Source organism: Protopterus annectens, chromosome 12.part0 (genome assembly GCF_019279795.1).
Source record: "Protopterus annectens isolate FY-2018-M chromosome 12.part0, PAN1.0, whole genome shotgun sequence".
Classification (NCBI taxonomy): Eukaryota; Metazoa; Chordata; order Ceratodontiformes; family Protopteridae; genus Protopterus; species Protopterus annectens.
The window spans coordinates 606,313,538-606,340,818 of NC_056746.1; the positions used below are offsets into that span (position 1 = coordinate 606,313,538).

At 46.8% G+C, this 27,281-nt stretch overlaps 1 protein-coding gene across 1 annotated transcript in view; it reads right to left on the reverse strand.

Annotated features, from left to right (window-relative positions):
• LOC122817347 (carboxylesterase notum2-like) overlaps nt 1-27,281 on the reverse strand; it is a 334,692-nt gene that overhangs the window by 83,415 nt on the left and 223,996 nt on the right. The window contains exon 11 of the mRNA XM_044090554.1: nt 9,365-9,412. Coding sequence (XP_043946489.1) covers nt 9,365-9,412 — 48 coding nt within the window. The remainder of the gene's footprint in view (nt 1-9,364; nt 9,413-27,281) is intronic.

The following is a 27,281-nucleotide window of genomic DNA, read 5'->3' on the forward strand; positions in this document are numbered from 1 at the left end:
AAGCCTGGCTGCACCTGTGTCACTTCGCGGAGGCCTTCAAGTCTTCCTTCACAGACACCCCCTTTGACGGTTCCTCTTTGTTCGGAACCAAAGTGAAAGACACCCTCACCAGGTGTGAGCAAGAGGGAAACACCCTGTCTGGTGTAGGGGTCAGTTTTTCCCTTCCTTCTAGGCCTTACCCCAAGGCCCAGTGAGGTGGGAAGATGTGGTTCAAGAAATCACAGAGGTTTTTTCCTGCCGCACTAGGTGAGTCCCCCTCCAGAGGCAGAGGAGAGGGAGGTTATTCAGGGAGATGCTGCCCTAGAGGCAGAGGGGGCCCCCGCAATTCGGGAGACCGCGAATCTTTTCGCGGCTCCCCCTACTCTCGTTCCTGAGGGTGTGCCTGACTGTGCATATCCAGAGCCAGTCAGGGATTGACTTTCGTTATATCCGGAAGCCTGGGGAAACATCACCCAGGACCGATGGGTATTACGAATAATTTCCGGAGGTTATCTCATCCCATTCACTTCAGACCCCCCTCCAATCAGAAAAATCCCAGACGTTCCACCCAGTCAAAGGGATCAAGCAGCCTCAAAGGTTTCAAAGCTGCTAGAAAAGGGAGCCATCCAGTGTGTCCCCTCAGACCAAATTGGATTAGGGACTTACTCAAGATTCTTTTTGGTGCCGAAAAGAACAGGGGACCTGAGACCCATATTAGATCTCAGTCAGCTTAACAATCATGTACAGAAGTCCAAGTTCCATATGGTCAATCTGCAGTCTAGCCTCCCACTGTTGGGAGAGGAGATATGGATGTGCTCCATCGACCTCATGGATGCTTACTACCATATCAAAATGGACAGGGCATCTAGGAGTCATCTACACTTCTGGCTGGGAGACAGTCATTTCCAATTTCGAGCCCTGCCCTTTGGTCTCACCACAGCCCCCAGGGTGTTCACCAAGTGTATGGCGGTGATGACTGCTCACTTGAGGTGTCAGGGATTCCAGGCGTTTCCTTATCTGGGTGACTGGCTCCTTACCGCCCCACCAGACATCGACTAGTCCAAACCAGGGATGCTACCATCAACTTATGTCAACAGCTGGGCATAACACTAAATTGGGAAAAATCTGTCTTGTCGCCCTCGCAGTGTGTCACCTTTATAGGCGCAGAGTTAGACACCATTTGAATGCGAGCATTTTTACCGCAAGAGAGGATCCTCATGCCCCTGAGGAAAGCAAAGGCAAGATGGGTTCTCCAACTCCTGGGGACCATGGCAGCAACGATTATGTTGGTGCTGCTAGTGAGATTGCACATGAGGCTTCTTCAATGGCTCCTCTTTGTCCAATGGTCTCTCCAAAGATTGCCTTTTTCTCACCCCATTTTGCTCATGGACAGGTGCAAACAAGATCTCAGTTGGTGGCTTTGCATCAACAATTTGAACGGGGGAAGACCCTTCGTCCCACCCATCCTGGTTGCCACAGTGACCACGGACACCTCCCAGATGGGGTGGGGGGGGCATTATCTCGGCAGGACAGTCCAAGGCACATGGCAAGATCATGAGATACATCTGTACATCAACATCCTAGAGATGAGAGCAGTGCTTTTTGTGTTGCAAGCACTTCAGAGCTCTTTACCTCTAGGGGCGATTGCAATACACTCGGACAACATGTCCGTAGTGTGGTATCTAAATAAGCAAGGGGGAACCAGGTCTTACCCCCTGTGCAGAGAGGCCATGCGAGTGTGGCAGTGGGCAATAGCTTCCCAAAGGTTCCTGGTAGCAACACACATTCCAGGGAAGTCCAACATCATTGCGAACAGGCTAAGCAGAGCCATTCTGATGCCTTACGAGTGGTCCCTGAATCGTCTAGTTGCAGAACAAATCTTCAGCAGGTGGGGTCAGCCTTGCTGCGGCCTTTTTGCCAGCCCCCTCAATGCAAAATGCAGCAGCTACTTCACGCTGATCCCCCCATAGGGGGAGTCACCAGGGATGCTCTAGTTCACGATTGGCCCTCCGGTCTGCTTTATGCTTTCCCTCTGTTTCCCTTGCTATCAAAGGTGATTCAGAAAGCGCAATCCTTGGGAAGCAGAATGATTCTGATTGCTCCACACTGGCCTTGTCAAGTCTGGTTCCCCTTTCTTCAACCATACATTGTGGACACTCCTTGGATTCTGGACCCTCAACCAGATTTACTGACACACATGTCGGGACAGTCCCACCCCTCTCTGATGACCCTCCAGTTGACAGCTTGGCTGCTGCACTTCCATCGTTAGTTAGGCTTCATAATTTTTCACCGGCAGTGGTTCATATTTTATCATCCTCTCATAAACCATCTACTAGAAGGATTTATTCTAGTAAATGGAAAAGGTTTTCTCTTTGGGCGCATGCACAAGAAATTGATCCTTACACAGCTCCAATTGCCAGAGTCTTGGAGTTTTTGTCTATGCTCTTCCATCAGGGTTCCGCATCAGCTACCCTAAAAGTTCAATTGGCAGCAATATCTAATTTCCATGTGGCTAATGAACCTAGTCTCATGGTGCATAGACTCTGCAAGGCCTTCCTGAAGGGTACTCTGTTACTCCGTCCTCCGGTATCCGAGCCTGTCATGCCCTGGGATCTCAATTGTGTTTTACAAGCCCTCACTTCACCACCTTTCGAGCCTGCAGCTACCTGTGAATTGAAATTGTTGACCTGGAAAACAGCCTTCTTAATAGCAATCACTTCAGCAAGGCGAGTCTCAGAAATTCAGGCCCTCTCTATCAAGCCCCCTTACTTAATCTTCCATAAGGACAGAGTGTCTCTTAGACCAAACCCTTCTTTCCTTCCTAAAGTGGCTTCCGCAGCTAATCTTAATCAATCCATTGAGTTGCCTGTATTCTTTCCTTATTTTTCTAACAAGGCAGAATTTAAATTTCACCAACTGGATGTACACAGACAATTATGCTTCTATTTGCACCGAACGAAAGACGTCTGGAAGTCTGACCAGTTATTTGTCTCCTTTTCCGTAAACAAAATTGGGTCCCCAGTCTCTAAGCTCACTATTTCCAGATGGATTTCTAGTTGTATCTCTTTCGTCTATCATGCAGGAGGAAAGGATCTGCCATTTCCAGTAAAGGCTCATTCTACTCGGTCTGTCTCTACATCCACAGCTTATCAAGCCAGATTGTCAATGGATGATATATGTGCTGCGGCTACTTGGGCTTCCCCTCACACATTTGTTTCTCATTACAAATTGGACGTGGTTTCCAGGGGCAGGTCTTCCTTTGGCTCCACAGTTCTCAGGAGTATTTTCCTGTGAGCCACCCAGGATGTAGGTTCTAGGGACGCTGTCCCACGGGTAAGAATGTAGGTGAGATAGGACCACATAACATCAAGAAGTTATGTACTCACCATAACGTTCGATGTATGTGGTCCGTCTCGCCTCACATTCTTACTTACCCTCCCACCTTTTCCCCTTCCTGGAGGATCTGGAGGTTAGGTTATTTACAGAGTTCCCCTTGTTTGAGCTTATTCTTTTCTCTGATGTTGTGTATGCATGAGTATGAATGACTTCTGCAGCAAACTAGATCTGGGGATATGGAGCAGTGCACCATGGGATACCTGCTTATCCCAGCCAATGAAAGACTGCGAGCTAGAAAAGTTGGCCAAGTTGGTGCCGATATTTTGCTCTGAACCACGGGTAAGAATGTGAGGCGAGATGGACCACATACATCGAACGTTATGGTGAGTACATAACTTCTTGTTTTGCGTGTGTGTTTGTGATCTGAATTCAGGTAATTTCTTACCTCAAGTAAACAGATGTTTTTTTTTTTTTTTTTGAATTTATGCATGTGCTTGTTCATTCATTCATTTCTTATGAGCCTGTACTTTAGGATCCTGGTAGAACAGAAGCCACAGAGACACACACACACACACACACACACACACACACACACACACACACACACACACACACACACACACACACACACACACACACACACACTCAATTACTGACATGTCATGTCTGACAGCTTTATCAGAAGTTCAACTATGGCATGTCTTTGTGTTGTGGAAAAAAGTAGAGCACAAGAAGGACGTGCATATCTTGCAAAGAAGGCAACTCAGCAAGGCAATGATTTGAAGAACCATTTAAACTCTCTAATGCTAAGCTTCACCTGAATACTATAATAAGCATGTTGGGAATATAGATCAGTGAATATTAGCTGTGAAGTAAATTCATACCATTCTGTGTGGTGCATGCTTTGGCTTGCTTCTTAGTTGAATTGTTTGCATCATAAATGTTTTGAGTTACTCACAATGGTGATCCACTTAGAGCATCCTATGGAGCTTTTCTGTATGAATGACATGCATCTCTTTCAGTGCATTTTTTTGATCACTGGTACAGTTCAATGGCACCTAAACCCCAATCTTTGTGATTTTTGTCCTTTATGTCTATATCTAGATCTACCTTGATGCTGTGTTATAGACTTTCAGAATTTATGTTGTACTAGTAACTACTATAAATAACCCAGCCACTGGGGATGTACAAGCCAGTGCATTTCTTTGTGCCGGTTCCAAGCCTGGATAAATGGGGAGGGTTGTGTCAGGAAGGGCATCCGACATAAAACTTTGCCAAAACATTTCATGCAGTCACCAAGAAAATTTTTTATACCGGATCGGTCGAGGCCTGGGTTAACAATGACCGCCACCAGTACTGTTAGCCTACAGGGTGCTGGCGGAAATTGGGCTACTGTTGGCCGAAGGAGGAGAAGAGGCGGAAGACATGGCCGAAGGCAGGAGGAGAGGAGAAAGGCTAGGACTGTGGTAGTGAGGGTTGGAACTTTGAATGTTGGCAGTATGACTGTTATAGGGAGAGAGCTAGCTGATATGCTGGACAGAAGGAAGGTTAGTATATTGTGTGTGCAAGAGACCAGATGGAAGGGGAGTAAGGCTAGGTGTATCGGAGGTGGGTTCAAATTGTTTTATCATGGTGTGGATGGGAGGAGAAATGGCGTAGGAGTTATTCTGAAGGAACAGTATGCTTTGAGTGTTTTGGAGGTGAAAAGAGTGTCAGATAGAGTGATGTTTATGAAGCTGGAAATTGATGGTGTAATGATGAATGTTGTTAGTGCATATGCTCCACACGTTGGGTGTGCAATGGATGAGAAAGAAATATTTTGGAGTGAATTGGATGAAGTGGTGATGACTGTACCCAAGGGTGAGAGAGTGGTGATTGGAGCAGATTTCAATGGGCATGTTGGTGAAGGGAACAGAGGGGGTGAGGAAGTGATGGCTAGGTATGGTGTTAAACAAAGGAATGCAGAAGGTCAGATGGTAGTGGATTTTGCGAAAAGGATGGATATGGCTGTGGTGATTATATCTTATGTAGGAGGGCCAGTTTGAAGGAGATTGGAGACTGTAAAGTGGTGACCAGAGAAAGTGTCGTTAGGCAACATAGGATAGTGGTTTGTAGGATGACATTGGTTATCAAGAAGAGGAGGAGGAGTGTGAGGGCAGCACCAAGGATCAAGTGGTGGAAATTGAAAAAGGGTAATTGTGAGGTGGAGTTCAGGGATGAGTTAAGGCAGGCACTGGGTGGCAGTGAAGAGTTACCAAATAGCTGGGTAACTACAGCAGAGCTAGTAAGGGAGACGGCTAGAAAGGTGCTTGGTATCACATCTGGACAGAGGAAGGACGACAAGGAGACATGGTGGTGGAATGAGGAAGTACAGGAGAGTATACAGAGAAAGAGGATGGCAAAGAAGAAGTGGGATTGTTGGAGAGATGAAGAAAGTAGACAGGAGTATAAGGAGATGAGGTGCATGGCAAAGAGAGAGGTGGGGAAGGCTAAGGATAAGGCATATGAAGAGTTGTATGAAAGGTTGGACACTAAGGAGGGAGAAAAGGACCTGTACCAATTGGCTAGACAGAGGCACTGAGCTAGGAAAGATGTGCAGCAGGTAAAGGTGATAAAGGATAATGATGGAAACATACTCACAAGTGAGGAGAGTGTGTTGAGGAGATGGAAAGAGTACTTTGAGGGGTTGGTGAATGAAGAGAATGAGAGGGAGAGAAGGTTGGATGATGTAAGGATAGTAAATCATGAAGTACAATGGATTAGCAAGGAGGAAGTAAGGATAGCTATGAAGAGAATGAAGAATGGAAAGGCTGTTGGCCCAGATGACATACCTGTGGAAGCATGGAGGTGTTTAGGTGAAATGGAAGTGGAGTTTTTAACCAGATTGTTTAATGAACTCTTGGAAAGTGAGAGGATGCCTGAGGAATGGAGAAAAAGTGTTTTGGTACCGATTTTTAAGAATAAGGGTGATGTGCAGAGCTTTAGTAACTACAGAGGGATAAAACTGATCAGTCACAGCATGAAGTTATGGGAAAGAGTAGTGGAAGCAGGGTTAAGAAGGGACGTGATGATTAGTGATCAGCAATATGGTTTCATGCCAGGAAAGAGCACTACAGATGCGATCTTTGCTCTGAGAGTGTTGATGGAGAAGTACAGAGAATGTCGGAAGGAGTTGCATTGTGTTTTTGTAGACTTAGAGAAAGCATATGACAGGGTGCCTAGAGAGGAGTTGTGGTATTGTATGAGGAAGTCAGGAGTGTCAGAAAAGTATGTAAGAGTGGTACAGGATATGTACGAGGGTAGTGTGACAGCGGTGTCGTCTGCGGTGGGAGTGACGGATGCGTTTAAGGTGGAGGTGGGGTTACATCAAGGATCAGCTCTGAGCCCTTTCTTATTTGCAGTGGTGATAGACAGGTTGACAGACGAGATCAGACAGGAGTCCCCGCGGACTATGATGTTTGCAGATGACATTGTGATATGTAGTGAGAGTAGGGAACAGGTGGAGGAGACCCTGGAGAGATGGAGATATGCTCCAGACAGAAGAGGAATGAAGGTCAGCAGGATTAAGATAGAATATATGTGTGTGAATGAGAGGGAGGATAGAGGAATGGTGAGGATGCAAGGAGTAGAGGTGGCGAAGGTGGATGAGTTTAAATACTTGGGGTCAATAGTTCAGAGTAATGGTGAGTGTGGAAGAGAGATGAAGAAGCGAGTACAGGCAGGATGGAGTGGGTGGAGAAGAGTGTCAGGAGTGATTTGTGACATACGAGTACCTGTAAGAGTGAAAGGGAAAGTCTACAAAAGGGTAGTGAGACCAGCTAAGTTATATGGGTTGGAGACAGTGGCATTGACAAAAAGGCAGGAGTTTGAGCTGGATGTGGCAGAATTAAAGATGTTAAGATTTGCACTGGGTGTGAAGAGGGTGGACAGGATTAGGAATAAGTATATTAGAGGGTCAGCCCAGGTTGGAAGGTTTGGAGACAAAGCCAGAGAGGCACGATTATGTTGGTTTGAACATGTGCTGAGGAGGGATGCTGAATATATTGGGAAAAAGATGCAAAAGATGAAGCTACCAGGTAACAGGAAAAGAGGAAGGCCTATGATAAGGTTTATGGATGTGGTGAGAGAGGACATGCAGGTGGTTGGTGTGACAGAGCAAGAGGCAGAGTACAGGAAGAAATGGAAACAGGTGATCTGCTGTGGCGACCCCTAACGGGAACAGCCGAAAGAAGATGATGATGATGATTAGTAATTACTATAAATAAAAATGATGAAAGAGAACACTTTGACCAGTATTTTAATACAGGCTGGGTGCAAATAGGAAAGCTGCTGCAAAAAGAGTCTTTTATTTTGTTTGCAGAAACCAGAGATTCAGCAACACATTAGCCAAAGTGAAGAAAGACCTCATTAAGAGTTAATTTGCACATCTCTGAATCACTTGGTGATTACCACAAGCGCGAATAAGCCCTTTTCTGCTGTCTTTATGGTAATCATTTCTAACAGACGATGCATCATGTTAGCACAGGCTCCCTTCTTATTTAGTCACCCACACAGATGCACACATCCAAACACATACACGCATACATACACACACACACACACACACACACACACACACACACACACACACACACACACACACACACACACACCAGCATACCTCTCAACTACCCCTGCTGTCACCAAATATCTATGACTTTGCCTGACACACTGGCCTGTCCCTTCTTTCTCCTGGACCATTACAGTCAGTCAGCAGTGACAGACATTAGACTTTCATACTTCTTAATTCTAATTTACAGCTTCTTACTGCAAAACCTGTTTTTCTATTAATATTTGAATGTGATTTCCATAATATTTAAAATATTTTCCTGGTGTCTAGTATCCCCTCTAGTATTACATCCACTGCTCATTAATCTAGAATATAGAAGCTCCACGCACAAGCATGCACGCACGCACACACACAGATGTATCATATAACCCCTCATCTGACTAAAGTCACACACACTCACCCATTGACCCTTATATACATACATACACCTATCATCCCACAATTACCCCTCATTGTTTGACCAACCAAGTACATGCTCAAGCGAGTGCACAGACACACACACACACACACACACACACACACACACACACACACACACACACACACACACACACACACACACACACACACACCAAAACTCTCACCTGACACCACTCATTCTTCTGCATACACTCAAACATTCACATATACGTATACACATGCACATGTACACAAGTAAGCACACACAGCATTACCTGTGTGCTAAACTCCCTGGCACTAACCTCTAACAAAGTCTCACCCATTGAAAGTAATGTGTGAATACGAGCTTGTGTCTGAGTTAATTAATGTGGCTGGTGCTAGTGATTTATGCATCTGAGTGGTTTTATGAATCACTCAGCTGTGTAAATCACTTACTGCAGGCATTTTTGGGGCATAGTACATGACTCATTATTATATGCCTCTGTCACGGAATGCCTCATTAGCATTTGTGGGAGGTCAGAGATACAGCCCACTATGGTGCTGCACCTCTTCCTGCTAAGAACTGTAGTGGCTCCATCTAAGAATTGGAAACATCTACCTCCAACTTTAAAAAAGGCTTACTGCTAATGATAATGTTTCTGAATCCTGGCTGTTGCATATTTATGGATTAATGTTCATTTTGCAAGTTTGGTAATTCTGTGCAGTCACTTTAAAAAACAGTACAACAAATAACTGATAATATTCATGCATAAATTATAAATCCTTTTTATTTATAAAAAAATACCCATTTTCTGTTTGTCACTTTGACTATTACATTAGCTATGAAGCAATTGAAATATTTTCTAAAATCACTTACATAGTTTGAAACCTAAGCATGTTACTAGATACATGTTTCTTTTGGATACATATAGAAATGGCTTTTGGCTTCATGTTTCATGAAAAAAAAAATCTAAAACAAATAAATGTAACTAGATAAGGTGTCATTAACAACCTTTTTATTTTTTCAGTCACATATACAGAATGGTGAGTCAAACTGCTTACCTGTTTGTAATCAGTGTATGGGAGAGACAGGATGGTGCAAACACAGCCCTAAAATGGAAGAATTTAAAGATCTTAAGTTGCTGTTTAAAAATAACTTAATTATACTTGTTACATTTGTTAGTACTGCTCCATATAAATTTTAGTCAATACAACATGCATTATCAATTTCCATGATTCATAAAGTAATGGAAGAGGGTTTGAGAACATAAGGAAATGGTGCTGTATTCATCCACAGTCCTTTGTACTACTCGTAGTTCAGAAGTGTAAACTATAAATCAGTAATTGTTCACGATATGGTGCAAATAAGACAGCCCTTTATAATGGTGATAACAAACTGCATACAATTTTATTAAATAAAAGAGAGTGAAAGGCTATAAATGACCCTGTCATTGATTGTTGACTAAAGTTTTTTTTATAGTGGGTCCGTGTGGACTTAAACACAGAAGATAATTGGAAGTGAAACATATTCCATGACCAGGTGCTTCCCTTGCTGATATGTTCCCTAATGAATGCATTATGTGCAACTTTGCTGCATTTTTCATCCATGTGGGAGATTGGTCCTACACCATCCCCGTCTGCATTTTAAAAATCTTCATAGTCATAGTATTTTGGCATGTCATTCAAACTAGTTGCCTAGATGATATTCAGCTCATTTAAGTGACTCTATACATAGTTTGATGAACTGGATTAACTGAGAAAGTAATTATTCAAATATTTCAGTATCATTTTCTGCAATTACTAACAAAAATAATAAAAGTGTTTATCCCTAGTGCATCCTCCAGCATACCTTAGTGTAAGAAATCTGGACAAATCCTGACAAAATGGGGGACAAAGGCCCAAAAATAGGGATAGATTTTAAATATTGCTCTTAAAAACTTAGAAAGTTAGTAGAGTAACAGGATTTGTGTTAACATAAATTTTCTGAAGGATCTGAAGTCTGAAACTCATATCATCATTATTTAGTGACTTTAATCCTCAGATCATCACAGTGATTCTCCAGGAAATCACAAATTTTATGAGACGTAGACCAAAAATATGAGGCAAAAATCTGGTTATTCTGCAAAAATCTGGACAGTTGAGAAGTAAGTCCTCGAAGGGGTTGAGAGGGTGGCCTAATGGTTAAGGTGTTTGCTTTACAAACACAAGGTACAGGGTTTGAATCTCACAGGGGATAATTGGCTAGGCTTAACATGTCTCGCAAGGGCAGTTAGCCTAGTACTAATCTATGAACCATATATGTAATTTAAACACCGCAACATCTCATGGTAGGTTATACATGCAGTGTGGCTGTGTCTGACATAGATTCCTCCAGCAAGATTCCCCTCCTGTTTATAGATAAGGTAATACCAACTGAACAAATCTTTTACATTATGAGCATGCAGTTTTATCCTCTACAGGGTGCTGAACATTGTTTGCCAACTTTTCATGTAAAAAATTCTGGACTCGTATGGGAAAGCAAAATACGTGCAGAATAGAAGTGTGCATTAACCACCCCTTGAGGGGATTGTCGTACAATATCACTGTGTTCAATCAAACATATTCTTGTGTTCTTCAATGTCAGTGACAGTGTCCCTTAATTCTGGACTGTCCAGAAAAATTCTGAACAGTTGGCAACCCTTTTTGGCATCTACCATAGCAACATTTATGTCTGCTGGGTATAGACAGTTCACTCAGTTTGTATCCCAACAAAGTCATGGGTCCAGAGGTCAGGGCCCCTGGTGATCCCCATGGAGGATGTGATCAACCCCATGGTAGACAACTGAACTCCTCTCTCCTTGCCTCATTTTTCCCCACAAGTGGTGAAGGTTCTACCTGCATGCGTAGTTGCGTACAAAAGAAAAAGAAGATTTTCAGGGACTGGTTGATCAGGGTAATCATAACCAAGGGCTTTCACATCCCATTTCAGATTTCTGTCTTTGTTACCTGTCCCAAACAAACAGAAAATAATGTCAAACAATGAGGTGCAAGTAATCTTCAAGGAAAAACACATATCCAGAAAGTTTCAGGGAACAAAAAAAATCTTAGGAAGTTATATTTTGGTGCTAAGAAGAATAAAGACCATCATGCAAATTCTTGATCTCAGAAGCCTAAATATACGCATCTCCAAGGAAACCTTTTGATGGTTATAATGTATTCTTTCCTACATTGTCTGTCAAAATGAGACTGTGTGTACTCTTTAAACCTCCTAGATACCTACCTTTATATAAAAATTCAAAGGAATCAGAAAAATGTCTATGCTTCTAGGTCAAAACCAGACATTATCATTTCTGGACCATCCCCTTCAGTTGCACCTCTGCTGACAAGTGTATGCCCATAGTAGCAAGTCTCCATATCTGGATTACTGTGTCCTTGCCACCACTTCTGAAGCCCATTTACATAATCAGAAAGAATATCTGTTCAAACTGTTCAATATTTCAGGAATAATGGTGAGCCTCACCAAACCCCACCTTCTTCTAGATCAGATGCTTATATTCATAAGGTGCTCCCTAGGCACCAAAGTGTGTTATGCATTTCTGCCACAAGACAAGCTCCTCTTCCTTTAATAGACAATGTTTTTCATACTAAATTCAGTGACCTCTGCTGTGACTTGTCTTAATGTTTTGGGTTTAATGTCAGTATGATGTATTATGGTTCTTCATGCCAGATTTCATATGCGGGTACTTCGGCAGCCCCTAAAAGTTCAATCATGTCAGTAATGAGACTTTTTTTCCTCCAACTCATTTGCCTTTCCAAGGCATGCCACTCTCATCTAACCTAGTCACTAGATTAGACAAATCTCTTAACAAGCAATCCTTCCCAGATACACATCCTTCTAGAAACAGTTACCCCAAATGCATCTGCCCAAAGGTGGAAGGGGCACTTCAATGGCCAGATATTTCAAGGGTCTAGATGTCTTAGATAACTCTTCTGCACACCATTTTCTTAGAAATGACAGCAATGCCCCTGTCCTTTCTAGCCTTTCAGGGTTGCCTGCCTTTGGGAGTGATTTTTGTCAGCTGGGCAACATGGCTACACACTGATATATCAACAAACATGGTGGGGATTAGACTTCAAAGTCATGAGAGTATTGCAGTGGACTATTTCATTCCCTTTGCTTCCTAGTAGCAAACCACACTCTAAAGGAATCAGATTCCTTAACAGACAGATTGAACTGGTGTATCATTCTAGTTATAGGTGACTTAGTTGTACCTCTTACCAGTTTGAGCAAGGAAAGAGTGATGGCTAGTTGCTTGTCTGGTACCATGATCCATTAGATCACACATAGTTTCAAGTTCTTGAAAAACAAGTACCAATATGACTCTGTCATAGCACATGTGGCTATCAACTGGTGTCTCATTCTAGTTATAGGTGACTTAGTTGTGCCTCTTACCAGTCTGAGCAAGGAAAGAGTGATGGCTAGTTGCTTGTCTGGTACCATGATCCATTAGATCACACATAGTGTCAAGTTCTTGAAAAACAAGTACCAATATGACTCTGTCATAGTACATGTGTCTATCAATGACTTGAGATGTACTTCACTGCACTAGTTGAAAAGACACATGATAGAGCTCTCAGAATACGTGTCTCAGGCAGATATGAGCCTAGCACTGAGCAGCATTTTACCTTTTCCAAGGATGATGATGATGCAATATGAACAAAAAATACTTGACTTCAATAATTAGCTTAGTTTTTGTTATCATTTGAAGAGAGTCCAATGTTTGTCAGCCTGGGAGGATATGATCGACAGACCATGCCACTTTGCTAGAGATGACCTGTATCTGTTCCCCTAGGGTTTTGGTTATTGGCAAAGACATTTCCACTCCCATAGTACATTTCTGGGCAATGCCATCATAATAAACATACCAACATAATGAAGCAAGCAAAGGAAAATATAAAGGTGTTATTGATCAATGCAAAGAGTCTAAAAAGAAATTCCACTTCCTACAAGTCCTTCTCACACTGGGCACAGATGTCTGTGTAGTGACTAAGACATGGTTTAAAATGGCTGAGAGTACTCCAGCTGTGCAGGGAGGGCTGTAACACCTTCCCATGTTTTGAACAGCTACTACCCAGGAGAGGAAAAAGGTGGCAGTGTCTCAGTCTTCATCCAGAAGAGACTCACATCCAGGATGATAAAGCAGTATGATACAGTAGAGCTTCTTCATGTCTAAATAACCATCAAAAAGGTCCCATACAGTATAATGGCTAGCTGTAGAGCTCTCTCTCTCTCTATGACCTGGGAAAGTCACTACAACTATCTACATGAATTGAAATCACTCTGTATAAAACCCAACACCATTTTCCTAGGTGATCTAAATTATCCAGCTATAAAATGGGAAACCTAAATCACCACTAGTGCACAAGCACAGAAATTTCTGGACATTGTCAATTCAAACACCCTGGAACAATTAGTCAGAGTACTCACTAAGAGAAAACATCTTGAATCTCATCCTTACTAATATGGGAGCATCTTGCACCATCACTTGTGTATCTTTATCACTTGTAGGTCTGATCATAAAGCTGTCTCCTTTGAAATGAAATTGAAATCAGTGACCCTTTCCACCCAATGTACCTTTAGAAATTTCTCTAAGACAAATTACCTAGTCCTAAGTGATATATTGGCAAGCTTCAAATACCCAGCAAACCCATTTAACTCCATTAAATATGTGGAAATATACACCATCTATAGTATCATATCACTGTACTACAGAGATAAGGTGCCACAATAGAACCTTTATAATCTACAGAGATATCTTAGCACCATGGTGCAGCAATACGTAGATTATGTTGTGGCATGATATAGTTCTACATTACATGACACGATGTAAACTTTGCATCTATTGGTACAGGGTTACTTTTTTGCTCTTCAGGCTGACCTGATCAAGTGGCCATAGCTACTTTGACACTGAAGACTGCAGACGTCCAGCAGCATAGGGCACAGAGAAGAGCAATATCTTCTTGTTTTTTCCTGTACACAGACTTCCAAGAGCGCCTGCTAGGGCAGTATAATAGATCACTGTGGAAGGCAGGTGCCTAGCATGACTTTGACACTATAGCGACTGATATCACTAGCATTACCTATTCTAGCAAGCAGTGCCAGAATTACTGCTGTGCCCTGAGGTGGTGCCACCCTGACCTGCTTTAAGAATAAGCTGCATATTTTAAGGAGAGGTAGGCAGAAATGTATTGTAAGCATTTTTTCATTTTTTCCCACTTCTACTTTGCTCTGTTGTTACTTGCTTTAAACATTTACTGATTTTCCAGCAATGGCAGAGCAGATATTAAACATGCTGGGACATCACAAGAGGCAGACACAAGTCCCTTGGATGTGATTGCATATGCCTTTGCTACCCCAATGTACAACTGTAATTGGGTTGCTTCCATAAATGTGTAATCATTTTTTCTCATTGTGTTATCTTTCTGTAGCTCCAGTTGTAGTAGAGGATGAGAAGGTGCATCCACACTTTCCTTAGTCTGCACCAGCCAAAGTATATGATTTTGAGGTGCCACTAGCTACCAGAGCTTCCTCTTAGGGCGAGGATGATGGTTCCCTTGCTGTGGGTGACTTAGAAGGGTCACTGAAGCTCTTCAGGTCCACTTTTCTGGAGCGAGATGAAGGATATTTTTTTGATCCAGAGAAGTCTTTGCTGGTCTCCCAGCATCCACCCACTTCTATAATGTACAGTGCTCTCTGTTCTGCCTTGTAGAGTAATGCAACCAGCATGCCCTTGACCTCTTGACTACTAGTGGAGCAACACGCCTAAAACATCAGCCACCCAGGTATGTGATGCCTAGTCTTGTTGCTCTTTATACCAGCATGGCATCCACCCATGCCAGGACCCTACCTAACCCCCATCCAGCTGTGCATGTACCTCCTCCTAATGTATCATTCTCAATTCCTTGTTTGTTGTCCAACCTCCCCATCACGAATGGACCACCCTCTGTATGTCTGTGTCCATTCATTGTCCTCCCCAGCTTGTGTGTGTGTCTACCAACCTTGTCTATCTGAGTCAGTGCTTTATGTTTGTCAGTTCACAGGTTCATAGATGTATACTTGGCTAAAGACCAATGGGGCCTTTATAAGACTAGCTATGGAACCCAAATGTATCCCATGAGTTGCTGTACCTTAGAGGTTATTTTAAGGGGTGACTTAATGGCTTTCTCTGTCCATCAGAGACATAGGTGTCAGAACCGGAATGAATTTCCACTTTTCCATCCACTGGTTCAGGTTATGCTTGAATAACGTTAGGAAAGGGCTCTGTTGACATAGAATGGAAGCCTATTCCAGAGAATGGGAATTTTCAGTGCTACATACCTGTCCATACAACATGTCTTATTTAAGTTGCAAGCAAAGTTTAAATCCTCAGGTCTAGTAGTTCTGGTGTCATTCACTTTGCAGATATGCAAAAGATCCGTCTGAGTAGGATCCAAGGATGCCTGTTATGCCAGGCATAAATTGCCTCTCCGCAGTCTGTAGGAAACATAGATAGGGCTTTGAGGTAATCCGCATAGGACATTTTGTTTTTTTTGATTTTTTTTTGTGAGGAACCTCTGTTGGTATTCCAGTTGTTGCATATGCCTGGTCAGGTACATATCTAAGTGAGCATTATACTCAATGATGGGTCTGATGATCAGTGGCACAATGACTTCCCTGGACCTTGATGACTTACCCTCATTTATAATTTGAGTGACATAAAATTATATCTGAAGTAGTTAACTTCATTTGTCAGCAACCTATGGGGTCTTCGGATCCATATCGGATCCGAGCCGGCAGTTTCCAACAGCATAGATCCGAGCTCCAAGCTCTTCCCCCTACCCATAATCCCCTGCCAGTCCTACCTGACCTCAGATCTAGTTTGCCGCAGTTTCATCCAGCAGCTCAATCACTGAGTTCCAGGCTTAGTGTCTTTTTGTGAGAAAATTTTACCCTTTTTTCTCTCCTTTTTTTTGCAAATTTAGTGTGCATGTGTTGTGTATAGGTCCCTCATTAGTTTCCCTTTACCTGTCTGTTAATCTTCTTCATAGTTTTCCTTCCCTACCCTCGTTAGTGCATTAGGGAGTGTGCTGTGTGTTGGGGCCTAGCATGTGTGTTTTCCTTTCAGTATGTCGGAGGCCCCAAAAGCTGTTTTTTTCAAGTGTACCGAGTGTGGCCATAAGCTATCCCTGGCGGATGGCCACACTCGGTGCGTGTTATGCCTTGGGGTTGGACACCCGTCGTCAGGTTGCTCCATATGTGCGGCGTTCAACCCCAGGGCACTTAAGGACCAGAGGACTAAGATGGTTCTGGCGGGACTGCTGCCCCCGGACTCAGCTTCGGCCTCCGGTCCCACGATGGCTCCTGTCGCAGCTGCGGCTACTGCCACTCCTGCCTCCCTTCCACTGGCTGGGACTCAACCTCACGCTTAAGGCCAGGAGGATAGGGAGTCCAGGAAAGAGAAGCGGAAGGAGAAGCACCACAAACAGCGGGCCGAGGCCTCTTCATCGGCTCCGCCGGCTAAGCGGTCTTCTCCCTCCAGGACTTCTGAGCCTTCCACCCCTTCGGCTCTGGTTTCCTTTTTTTACACCGGGACCGGAGGAGGAGGAGGCCCGGCCCCCATCGAGGTCATTAAGGCAGCACTCCCGTCCCGCCTCGGCGGCCTCATCCAGATCCACCCAAAGCCTGACGGACGCAGACTTGGACCGGATGATGAGAAGATTCCTCCAGGCCCAGCTGCAGATGGGAGTGCTCCTGCCTCCCCTGCTGGGGAGCTCACCTTTTTTGCCCCAATTGCTCCTTCTCCGACCCGCTTCCCGGGTTCGGAGTTTTCTGAGCCGGGTAGCGTCGGCACTGGGGGGGTGTCGGCACTGACAATATCGGGTACTTCGGCGCCGACAATGCCCTTGAGTCTGTCGGGTCCCTTTTCTTTGGATCCGAACTCTTGGAGCCGAGAGCTGAGCTTCGGATCCGAGGGTTTCAGTGTGCCTTCAGCTCTGCCCAGGTCAGAGCATACTGGACCTTCGGATCTGACCTCGTCAGCTCCGGCCCTGAGGGATTCCAGACCCCCGGCCTTGGCTACGGCTCCACCCTGCACCCCATCTCAGATGGGTCCGACTTCCTTCAGCCAGTCCCAGGGACAGCCTGCTCTGACATCCCAGGTCATTCCGTTGGAACATGACGTTGCTGGTGAGGTCTCCTTGGATAGCCCCCCCCCCCGAGGAGATTCCTCACAAGTGCAAGTGGAGGCACTTGGACTCCCCTGAGTCCTTGACCGAGGACACAGATTTGGAGGAAGGGGAAGGTTCCCCAAGATCACCCCCCAAGGACGTCTCATTTGGAGACATCATGGAGATGCTCAGGATTAGGGGGGAGTGGTCTGCCCTAAAGCCTACCTCGGATGAATCTGTGTTCCTGGAGACATTTGAAGCAGGCCCGTCTACCTCTTGGGTGTCCCCTCCAGCTGACCCCCTGGTAGATCTCATCACTACCAGGGTGTGGAAGGAGCCAGACACTGTGGAGCTAGTCCCAAAAAGACCTGACAAAATACTTAGTCTACCCTTCAACAGATCTCACTGGAGTAAGGGAACCCCTGTAGATGCCATGTTGGTGGCGGCGGCCACTAAAAGGGAATTAGCCCAGGAGAGTCCCTCGGTCCATCCTCCAGACAAGGAGTCTCGGTCGATGGATCGATTAGGGAAGCGGGGTTTTAGTTCAGCTACCTTCTCAGTGAGGTCACTGAACTACATGGCACATGTCATACGACTGCAGCGAGACCTTATCAAAGAGTATGCTGGTCGCCCCCGGAGTCCATGTCGGCGGAGGACAAACAGTTGTACTCTTCCCGAATGGCCACTCTTAGGTCTATCTCGAACACGTCTCTGCGCCTACTGTCCCACACCATGGAAGGGGCCACTAGAGCTAGTGGAGCAGGCGTTGTTATGAGGCGACAGGCCTGGCTCTGCCACTGTGATTTCGCGGAACCCTTTAAGGCGTCTTTCGCTAATGCCCCTTTCGATGGTTTTGCCCTTTTTGGCAAAACCGTGCGCAATACCTTGGTCCAGAGCGAGAAGGATGGAAAGACGTTGTCTGCCATCGGAGTCCTCTTCTCTGCTCCCCAGAGGTCCTTTTCCAAGAACCAAAAGGGACAGAAGAAGATGTGGTTCCGGAAGTCGCAACAGCCCCGTTTCGCTCTGGACCCCCAGTCCTTCCGCAGCAGAGGAGGACAGGGTGGATGCCGCCCTAGAGGCAGAGGGGGCCCGAGGAACTTTGGGTCCAGAGAACCGTTCTCTGACCAGCCCACGCAACAGCCCTGAAAGGTTACCCGACTGCTCCACTCTGGAGGCAGTCGGGGGGGGGCACGTCTCGAGGCACCTAGCAGCTTGGAAGTCCATCACGACCGACCACTGGGTGCTTCGCATCATATCCAGAGGTTACCAGATCCCTTTCTCCCATTTCCCTCGCAATCCCAGACACCTCCCCGACGTCCCACCCGAGCAGAGGGAGGCCGCAGCTGCGGAAATCCAGCGGCTGCTAGAAAAAAGAGCCATCCAGCATGTCCCCCCAGACCAGTATGGATCAGGCTTTTACTCCAGGTTCTTCTTGGTGCCAAAAAAGACGGGGGACTTCAGACCGATCCTCGACCTATCCCTCTTGAACCTGTCAGTAACCAAGGAAAAGTTCCGGATGGTCACTCTTCAATCCATTCTCCCCCTCCTGTGGGAGAATGACTGGATGTGCTCTATAGACCTCAAGGATGCGTACTACCACATTCTGATGGACAGACGATCCAGGAGGTTTCTCAGCTTCCAGCTAGGAGCCAGCCATTACCAATTCAGGGCCCTTCCCTTTGGTCTCACCACAGCCCCCAGGGTGTTCACCAAAGTTCTGTCAGTGATAGCGGCCCACCTGCGACTGCAGGGCATTCAGGTTTTCCCATACCTAGACGGCTGGCTCCTGACCGCCCCCACAAGGCATCTACTCTGCATAGCCAGAAACTCCTTTCTTCACCTAGCGGCCCGGCTGGGGATTACTATCAACATAGAGAAATCTTTCCTTTCTCCAATTCAAACCATAGATTTCATCGGAGCAAGGTTGGACACAAACAGGCATCTAGCCCTCTTAACTCCAGACAGAGTGTGGACCTTAAGACTCCATGTGCGGGCCATCCTCCTACCCCAGGCACCCCCGGCGGAATTGGTCCTTTTCTGCAATTCCCTCTGTACCACTCTATTCCCCTCAGCAGGGTTTGCAAGGATGCCCTGTTATGGTGGCTCCAATCCCTGGACCTCCAGAAGGGGCGCCCCTTTTCTATGTCCCCTTCCCTAACCACGGTGACCACGGACTCCTCTCGCCTTGGGTGGGGGGGGGGGCATTGTGCGGGCAGGTCAGTCCAAGGCACGTGGAACAGCACGGAGACCTCTCTGCATATAAATGTCCTAGAGATGAGGGCGGTGCTTTTGGCATTGCAAGCACTACAGAGCCTTCTTCCCGTAGGAACGATTGCAATCCAGACGGACAACATGGCAGTAGTCTGGTACATCAACAAACAGGGAGGAACCAGGTCTTATCCCCTTTGTCGAGAGGCCATGAGAGTGTGGGAATGGGCGATTTACACCAACCGCTTTCTCATAGCGAAGCACATTCCGGGATGGTCCAACATTTTAGCAGACAAGTTGAGTCGCACCATCCTCTCGCCATACGAGTGGTCTCTGAACCCAAAAGTAGCGAAGCAGATATTCTCCACTTGGGGTCAACCTTGTTGCGATATTTTCGCCTCTCCTTCAAATGCGAAATGCGACTACTTCGCTCTAAATCCCCCACCCGGGGAATCCCCACAAGACGCTCTGGTGCATGCTTGGCCCCCCTGTCTCCTTTATGCTTATCCTCCTCTTTCGCTGATGTTGAAGTTTCTTCAGAAAGCCAGTCGGTTGCAGAACAAGATAATCCTCATTGCCCCATTCTGGCCTCGCCAGGCTTGGTTCCTGTATCTTTGGTCTCACCTAGTGAATCCTCCCTGGATTCTGGATCCCATTCTGGATCTCATAACCCATCCATTGGATCTTCCGACCCCAAATCTGGACAGTCTCAAGCTCACGGCTTGGTTGATCCAGTTCCAAGGTTAGCTAGGACTCCCGGTATCTCTTCCGAGGTCAAAGCTATTCTGGTGGCGGCGCATAAGCCATCCACCAGAAAGGTCTATGATAGCAAATGGAAACGTTTTTCTATTTGGGCAGAGCACAGAGATCTAGATCCTTTCACAGCTCCGTTGCCTGCGGTGTTAGATTTCCTACCAGGACTCTTCGATCAGGGCGCCAGCTCCTCTAAAGTCAAGGTTCAGTTGGCGGCTAACTCTCGCTATCACGTAGGAAGCGACCTTGGACCGTTGATCTCCTTCAAATTATGCAAGGCCTTTCTGAAGGGTACCTTCTTACTCAGACCCCCGGTGAAGAAAGCAGTCCCTCCTTGGGATTTAACTTTGGTATTGCAGGCACTTACAGCCCCTCCCTTTGAACCTGTAGCTTCAGTAGATCTAAAATTCTTATCATGGAAAACTGTCTTTCTTGTAGCTATCACCTCAGCTCGAAGGGTTTCCGAAATTCAAGCCCTTTGTGCAAAACCACCTTATTTGTCCTTCCACAAAGACAGAGTCTACCTCAGGACCAATCCCTCCTTTCTTCCAAAAATTGCATCCGAATCGAATATTAATCAGTCCATTAACCTACCAGTTTTTTTTCCAACTATCAAAACAAAGGGGAACATAAGATCTGAAGTAGGCAGACTTCATTCGTCTGCAACCTGTGGGTATCGGATCCGATCTCGGATCCGAGCCGGCAATTCAAAAGCTTAGGCTCCGAGCTCCTAGCTCCTCCCTCTTACCCATAACCCCTTGCCAAGCCCTGACTGACCTCAGATTTCGTTTGCCGCTTTTCAAGAAGCAACGGAATTCTAGAGCTCCTGGCGTGGTTTTGAGATAAGTGTAGTTTTCTGACAGGAAAATTTTTCAAATTCTCTTTTTTTGTTATAAATATAGTTAGAGTTGTGTGTGGTTAAGGCTTTCCTCCCTCTTTAGTTAAATTTTCACGGGTTTTCGTAGTTTGTTTGTGTGTGTGTGTGTTTAGGCCTTAGGTGTAATGTCTAAAGCCCCTAAGGCTGTCTTTTCGAAATGTACCGAGTGTGGCCATAAGCTGTCCCCAGCAGATGGCCACACTCGTGCGAATGCTTGGGGTTGAACACCTGTCTTCTGGTTGTACCATTTGTGCAGGGTTCAACCCCGAGCTTTAAGGGAACGGAGGTCGAAGTTGGTGCTGGCGGGTCTTTACCCCAGATACTGCTTGCCTCTGCCCTCCAGTCAGCAACTTGTTGCTGTGAGTTCTCCCTCCGGCTGGGACTCAACCTCCCTTAAAGTTGCCGGAGGGGAAGGATTCTTCTAGGGAGAGACAGAAGGAGAGGCACAGGAGAAGCACCACAAGAGGAGAGCCGAAGCTTCCAGCTCGGCTCCTCCATCTAAGCGGGCTTCCCTGTGCCTTCTAGCTTTCCTCCTCCTCGGCTCCACTCCCTCGGTTCTCTCCTGGACCCGAGGAGGAGGAGGCTAGCCCTTCCAGGAGGTCACCGAGGCTCTCTAGGTCGCTTCGGTGGCCTCCTCTAGATCGACCTTTTCTATGAGCGAAGCTGATATGGACCGGATGATGAGGAAATTCATCCAGGCCCAAATGCAAATGGGAGTGCTCCTAGCCCCCAACCGGGAGGCCGACCTTTTTCGCCCCTTAGCTCCTTCTCCGACCCATACCACGGGTTCGGAGCTTTGGCGCCGTGCAGATTTGGATCCGGGGTGGGTCGGATCCGATTGGTCGGGCACCTCGGATCCGTCCCATCCCTTGAGTGCTTTGGGTACTGGATCCGACCTCTCGGAGCCGAGGGCCGAGCCTCGGATCCGAGGGAGCTGGTGTGCCTTCGCCCGCCCAGGTCGGAGCACACTGGTCTCGGATCCGACGGTTTCGCTCCGACTCCGATCCGCACGCCGGATCCGAGTGGGGTCTGCTCTCGGGCTTAGAGAAGCTGGCTCCCTCGGCTTTCAACGTTATGGAAAGGGCACTGTCGAGGACATCCGGACCCCGGTCCCTGCCACGGCTCCATCCTGCACTCCATTGCAGTTGGGCCAGGCCCCCACCAGCCAGTCCCAGGGACAGCCTGCCTTGATGTCCCAAGTGGTTCCGTTGGAACATCCATCTGCTGAAGAGTACTCCTCGGACAGCCCCGATGAAGTACCTCACAAGTGCAAGTGGAGGCACATGGACTCCCCTGAGTCCTTCACTGAAGACACGGACTTGGATGAAGGGAAGGTTCCCCTAGGTCACCCCTGAGGACGTCTCATTTGGAGACATCATGGAGATGTTAAGGATCAGGGGTGGTCTGCCCTAAGGCTTCTTCGGATGAGTCTGTGTTCTTGGAGGCATTCGAGGCGGGCCCTTCTACCTCTTGGGTGTCCTCCTGCTGACCCCTGGTAGATCTTATATCTATCAGGGTGTGGAAGGATCCAGACACCATTGAGCCTATCCCAAAGACCGGACCGCATTCTTTCTCCTCCATCAGACCGCACTCACTGGAGTAAGGGTCCCCAGTAGATGCCATGATGATGGCTGCAGCCACTAAAGGGAATTGGCCCAGGAGAGTCCCTCCGTCCATCCTCCGGACAAGGAGTCCCGCTCGATGGATCGATTGGGAAGCGAGTGTTTAGTTCAGCTACCTTCTCCTTGAGGTCAGCTGAACTACATGGCACATGTCATTAGGATGCAGCGAGATCTGATTAAAGAGTACGGTGGTCCCCGAGTCCATCTCGAGTGAGGATAAACAGGTTTACTCCACCGAATGGCCACTCTCAGATCTGTATCCAATACAACTATGCGGCTGCGGTCGCATGCTACTGAGGGAGCCGCTAGAGACAGCAGAGCAGGCCTTGTCATGAGGCGACAGGCCTGGCTCTGCCATTGTGATTTTGCTGAGCCCTTTAAGGCGACTTTCGCTAATGCCCCTTTCGATGGTTCTGCCTTGTTTGGCAAGACTGTTCGCAGACATTAGTCCAGAGCGAAAAGGACGGAAGACGCTGTCTGTCGCCGGAGTCCTCTTCTCAGCTCCCCAGACGTCCTTCTCCAAGAACCAAAAGGGACAGAAGAAGATGTGGTTCCAGAAGTCGCAGCAGTCCCAACCTGCTCTGGATAACCAGTCCTTCCGTGGCAGAGGAGGACGGGAGGATGCCGTGCTAGAGGCAGGGGGCTCGGCAATTTTGGGTCCAGAGAACCCTTCTCTGAGAGACCCACGCAGCAGCCCTGAAGGGTTGCCCGGCTGTCCACTCTGGAGGCAGTCGGGCTGCGTTCGATGCACCTGACTTCTTGGGAGTCCATAACAACAGACAGTTGGGTGCTTCATCATATCCAGAGGATATTCAATCCCCTAATCAAGATCCCTCACAATCCCAGCCTCCCAGATGTCCCACCTGAGCAGAGGGAGGCGGCAGCTCTCGAAATCGAGCAGCTGCTAGAAAAGAGCCATCCAGCATGTCCCCAGATCAGTATGGATTAGGCTTTTACTCCAGGTTCTTCTTGGTGCCAAAGAAGACGGGGGACTTAAGACCAATTTTAGACCTTTCCCTGTTGAACCTGTCAGTAACCAAGCAAAAGTTCTGGATGGTCACTCTGCAATCCATACTCCCTCCTGAGGGAGAACGACTGGATGTGTTCCATAGACCTCAAGGATGCGTACTACCACATTGGGATGGACAGACGATTCAGGAGGTTTCTTCGCTTCCGGCTGGGAGCCAGTCATTATCAGTTCAGGGTCCTCCCTTTGGTCTCACCTCAGCCCCAGGGTGTTCACCAAGGTTCTGTCAGTGGTAGCGGCCCACCTGAGGCTGCAGGGATTCAGGTTTTTCCGTACCTGGACGGCTGGCTCCTGACCGCATCATCAAGGCATCTTCTGTGCTCAGCCAGAAACTACTTCCTTCAACTAGCACCAAGGCTGGGCATTACTATCAACATAGAGAAATCTTTCCTTTCTCCAACTCAAATTATAGATTTCATAGGAGGAAGGTTGGACACCAGGCATCTAGCCCTCTTAACCCCAGACAGAGTGTGGACCTGAGGTGTCATGTGACAGCAATCCTCCTACCTTCACTAACTGCAGCTTGGTCCTGAGGGCTTTGGGTTTGATGGCGGCCACCATCAACCTAATTCATGCCGTCTGAACATGCGAGTTCTTCAATGGACCCTTCAAGTTCAGTGGTCTTTCTGCAATTCCTCTGTACCACTCTATTCCCGGTCAGCAGGGTTTGCAGGGATGCCCTGTTATGGTGGCTTCAATCCCTGGACCTCCAGAAGGAAGACCCTTTTCTATGCATTTCCCTAACCACAGTGACCACGGACTCCTCTTGCCTCGGGTGGGGGGCATTCTATGGAAAGATTGTCCAAGGCACGTGGAACAGCACAGAGACCTCTCTGCATATAAATGTCCTAGAAATGAGGGCGGTGCTCCTGGCATTGCAAGCACTTCAGAGCCTTCTTCCTACAGGAGCTATTGCAATCCAGACGGACAATATGTCAGTAGTCTGGTACATCAACAAACAGGGAGGCACCAGGTCCTATCCCCTGTGTCGGGGGGCCATGAGGGTGTGGGAATGGGCGATTTCCCCCAACTGCTTTCTCATAGCAATGCACATTCCGGGACGGTCCAACATTTTAGCAGACAAGCTCAGTCGCACCATCCTTTCTCCGTACGAGTGGTCTCTCAACCCAAAAGTAGCGAACCAGATATTGTCCACTTGGGGTCGACCTTGTTGCGATCTTTTCGCCTCTGCTTCAAATGCGAAATGCAACAATTTCTTCGCTCTAATTCCCCACCAGGGGAATCCCCAGGAGACTCTCTGGTGCATGCTTGGCCCCCGGTCTCCTTTATGCTTATCCTCCACTTCCGCTGATGTTGAGGTTTCTGCAGAAAGCCAGTCGGTTGCAGAACAAGATGATCCTCATTGCCCCATTCTGGCCTCGACAACCTTGGTTCCCGTATCTTTGGTCTCACAAAATCAATCCTCCTGGATTCTGGATCCAATTCTGGATCTCATAACCCATCCATTGGATCTTCCAGACCCCAATCTGGACAGTCTCAAGCTCACGGCTTGGTTGATCCAGTTCCAACCTTAATTAGGACTCCTGGTATCTCTTCCCAGGTCAAAGCTATTCTGGTGGCTGCTCATAAGCCATCCACCAGACAGGTCTATGATAGCAAATGGAAACGTTTTTCTATTTGGGCAGGCACAGAGATCTAGATCCTTTCACAGCTCCGTTGCCTGCGGTGTTAGATTTCCTAACAGGACTCTTCGATCAGGGGCCAGTTCTTCCACAGTCAAGGTACAGTTGGCGGCTAACTCTCACTATCACATTGGACAGGACCTTGGACCGTTGATCTCCTCCAAGTTATGCAAGGCCTTTCTGAAGGGTACCTTCTTACTCAGACCTCCAGTGAAGGAGGTTGTCCCTCCTTGGGATTTAACTTTAGTATTGCAGGCCCTTACTGCCCCTCCCTTTGAACCTGTAGCTTCTGTAGATCTAAAATTCTTATCATGGAAGACTGCCTTTCTTGTAGCTATCACTTCAGCCAGAAGGGTTTCTGAGCTTCAGGCCCTTTGTGCAAAACCACCTTATTTGTCCTTCCACAAAGATAGAGTCTATCTCAGGACCAATCCATCCTTTCTTCCAAAATTGCATCCGAATCGAATATTAACCAGTCAATTAATTTGCCAGTTTTTTCCCAACTACCAAAACAAAGGGGAACAAATTGCATTCAATTCGTTTTTATATATTATGAGGACAGCTTATCACATCATCAGATCAGCTGTTAGGTCTCTCTTGCTAAATTTGCTTTGGGTAGCTTGTCGTGGGTAAAAGTAAATGGATCTAATTGCTAATATCTGCATATTGGCATATGACACTTCTCAGGCACCTGCTCCTCAGAGGGAGGTTGCTCCTCAGACTAATCTAGCTCATCGTCCCACGCACTTTAAGTCCGTGCAGTTCTTGTTTTGAGTCTTCGTGGCAGCAGCTCTCTGGGCCTAGCCTCACTTTTTTATTTCTCTCATTACAAGTCTCATGTTGTAGAAGACATGTTTCTAGAGGATTGCTCTTGAACATCCTTCCCATCCTTCATGCATCCCCAAGATTCAGGTAGCTAGACTCTGTCCACAGGTTGCTATCGAAGAATGAAGTCTGCCTACAGAAAGAGTATTAAGTTATGTACTCACCACCATTATCCATCTGAGGTAGTGACTTCATTGGATCTCCTATCCTCCCCCCCTGACCTTTATAGGCGGTATGCTTTTAGTATTTTGTGTGGTCAGTATTTGGGGGCAAACTCAAAAACAGGGTCAGTCAGGGGCTTCAAGGGCTAGGCAGGGGTAAGGAGGAGGAAGAGGGAGCTCAGGGCCGCTTTGAATTTGTGCGCTCGGATCATAGATCGGGGATCCCACCACAGTTGCATCCGAATGAAGTCACCTACTCAGATGGAACGTTATGGTGAGTACATAACTTCTAATTACATCTGTTGGATCTGCACAGACAACTGCGCTTTTATTTACACAGAACAGCTGGTCATAGGCAATCAGATCAGCTGTTCATTTCATTTGACAAATTTAACTTAGGAAAGGCTGTTGCCAAAGTCACACTGTCCAGATGGATTTCTCAGTGTATTCTGTTGGCATATGAAAGTACTGGTCGGCCCGCACCTCTAGGAGTTCATGCCCACTCTACCCGGTCTGTCTCTACCTCAGCGGCCTTTCGTTCTAGACTCTCGTTGGATGATATCTGCTCAGCAGCAACATGGGCTTCGTCTCATACCTTCATTAATCACTACAAGCTGGATATTGTCTCCAGAGGGAGAGCATCCTTTGGCTCTGCAGTGCTCCGGAACATCCTTCCT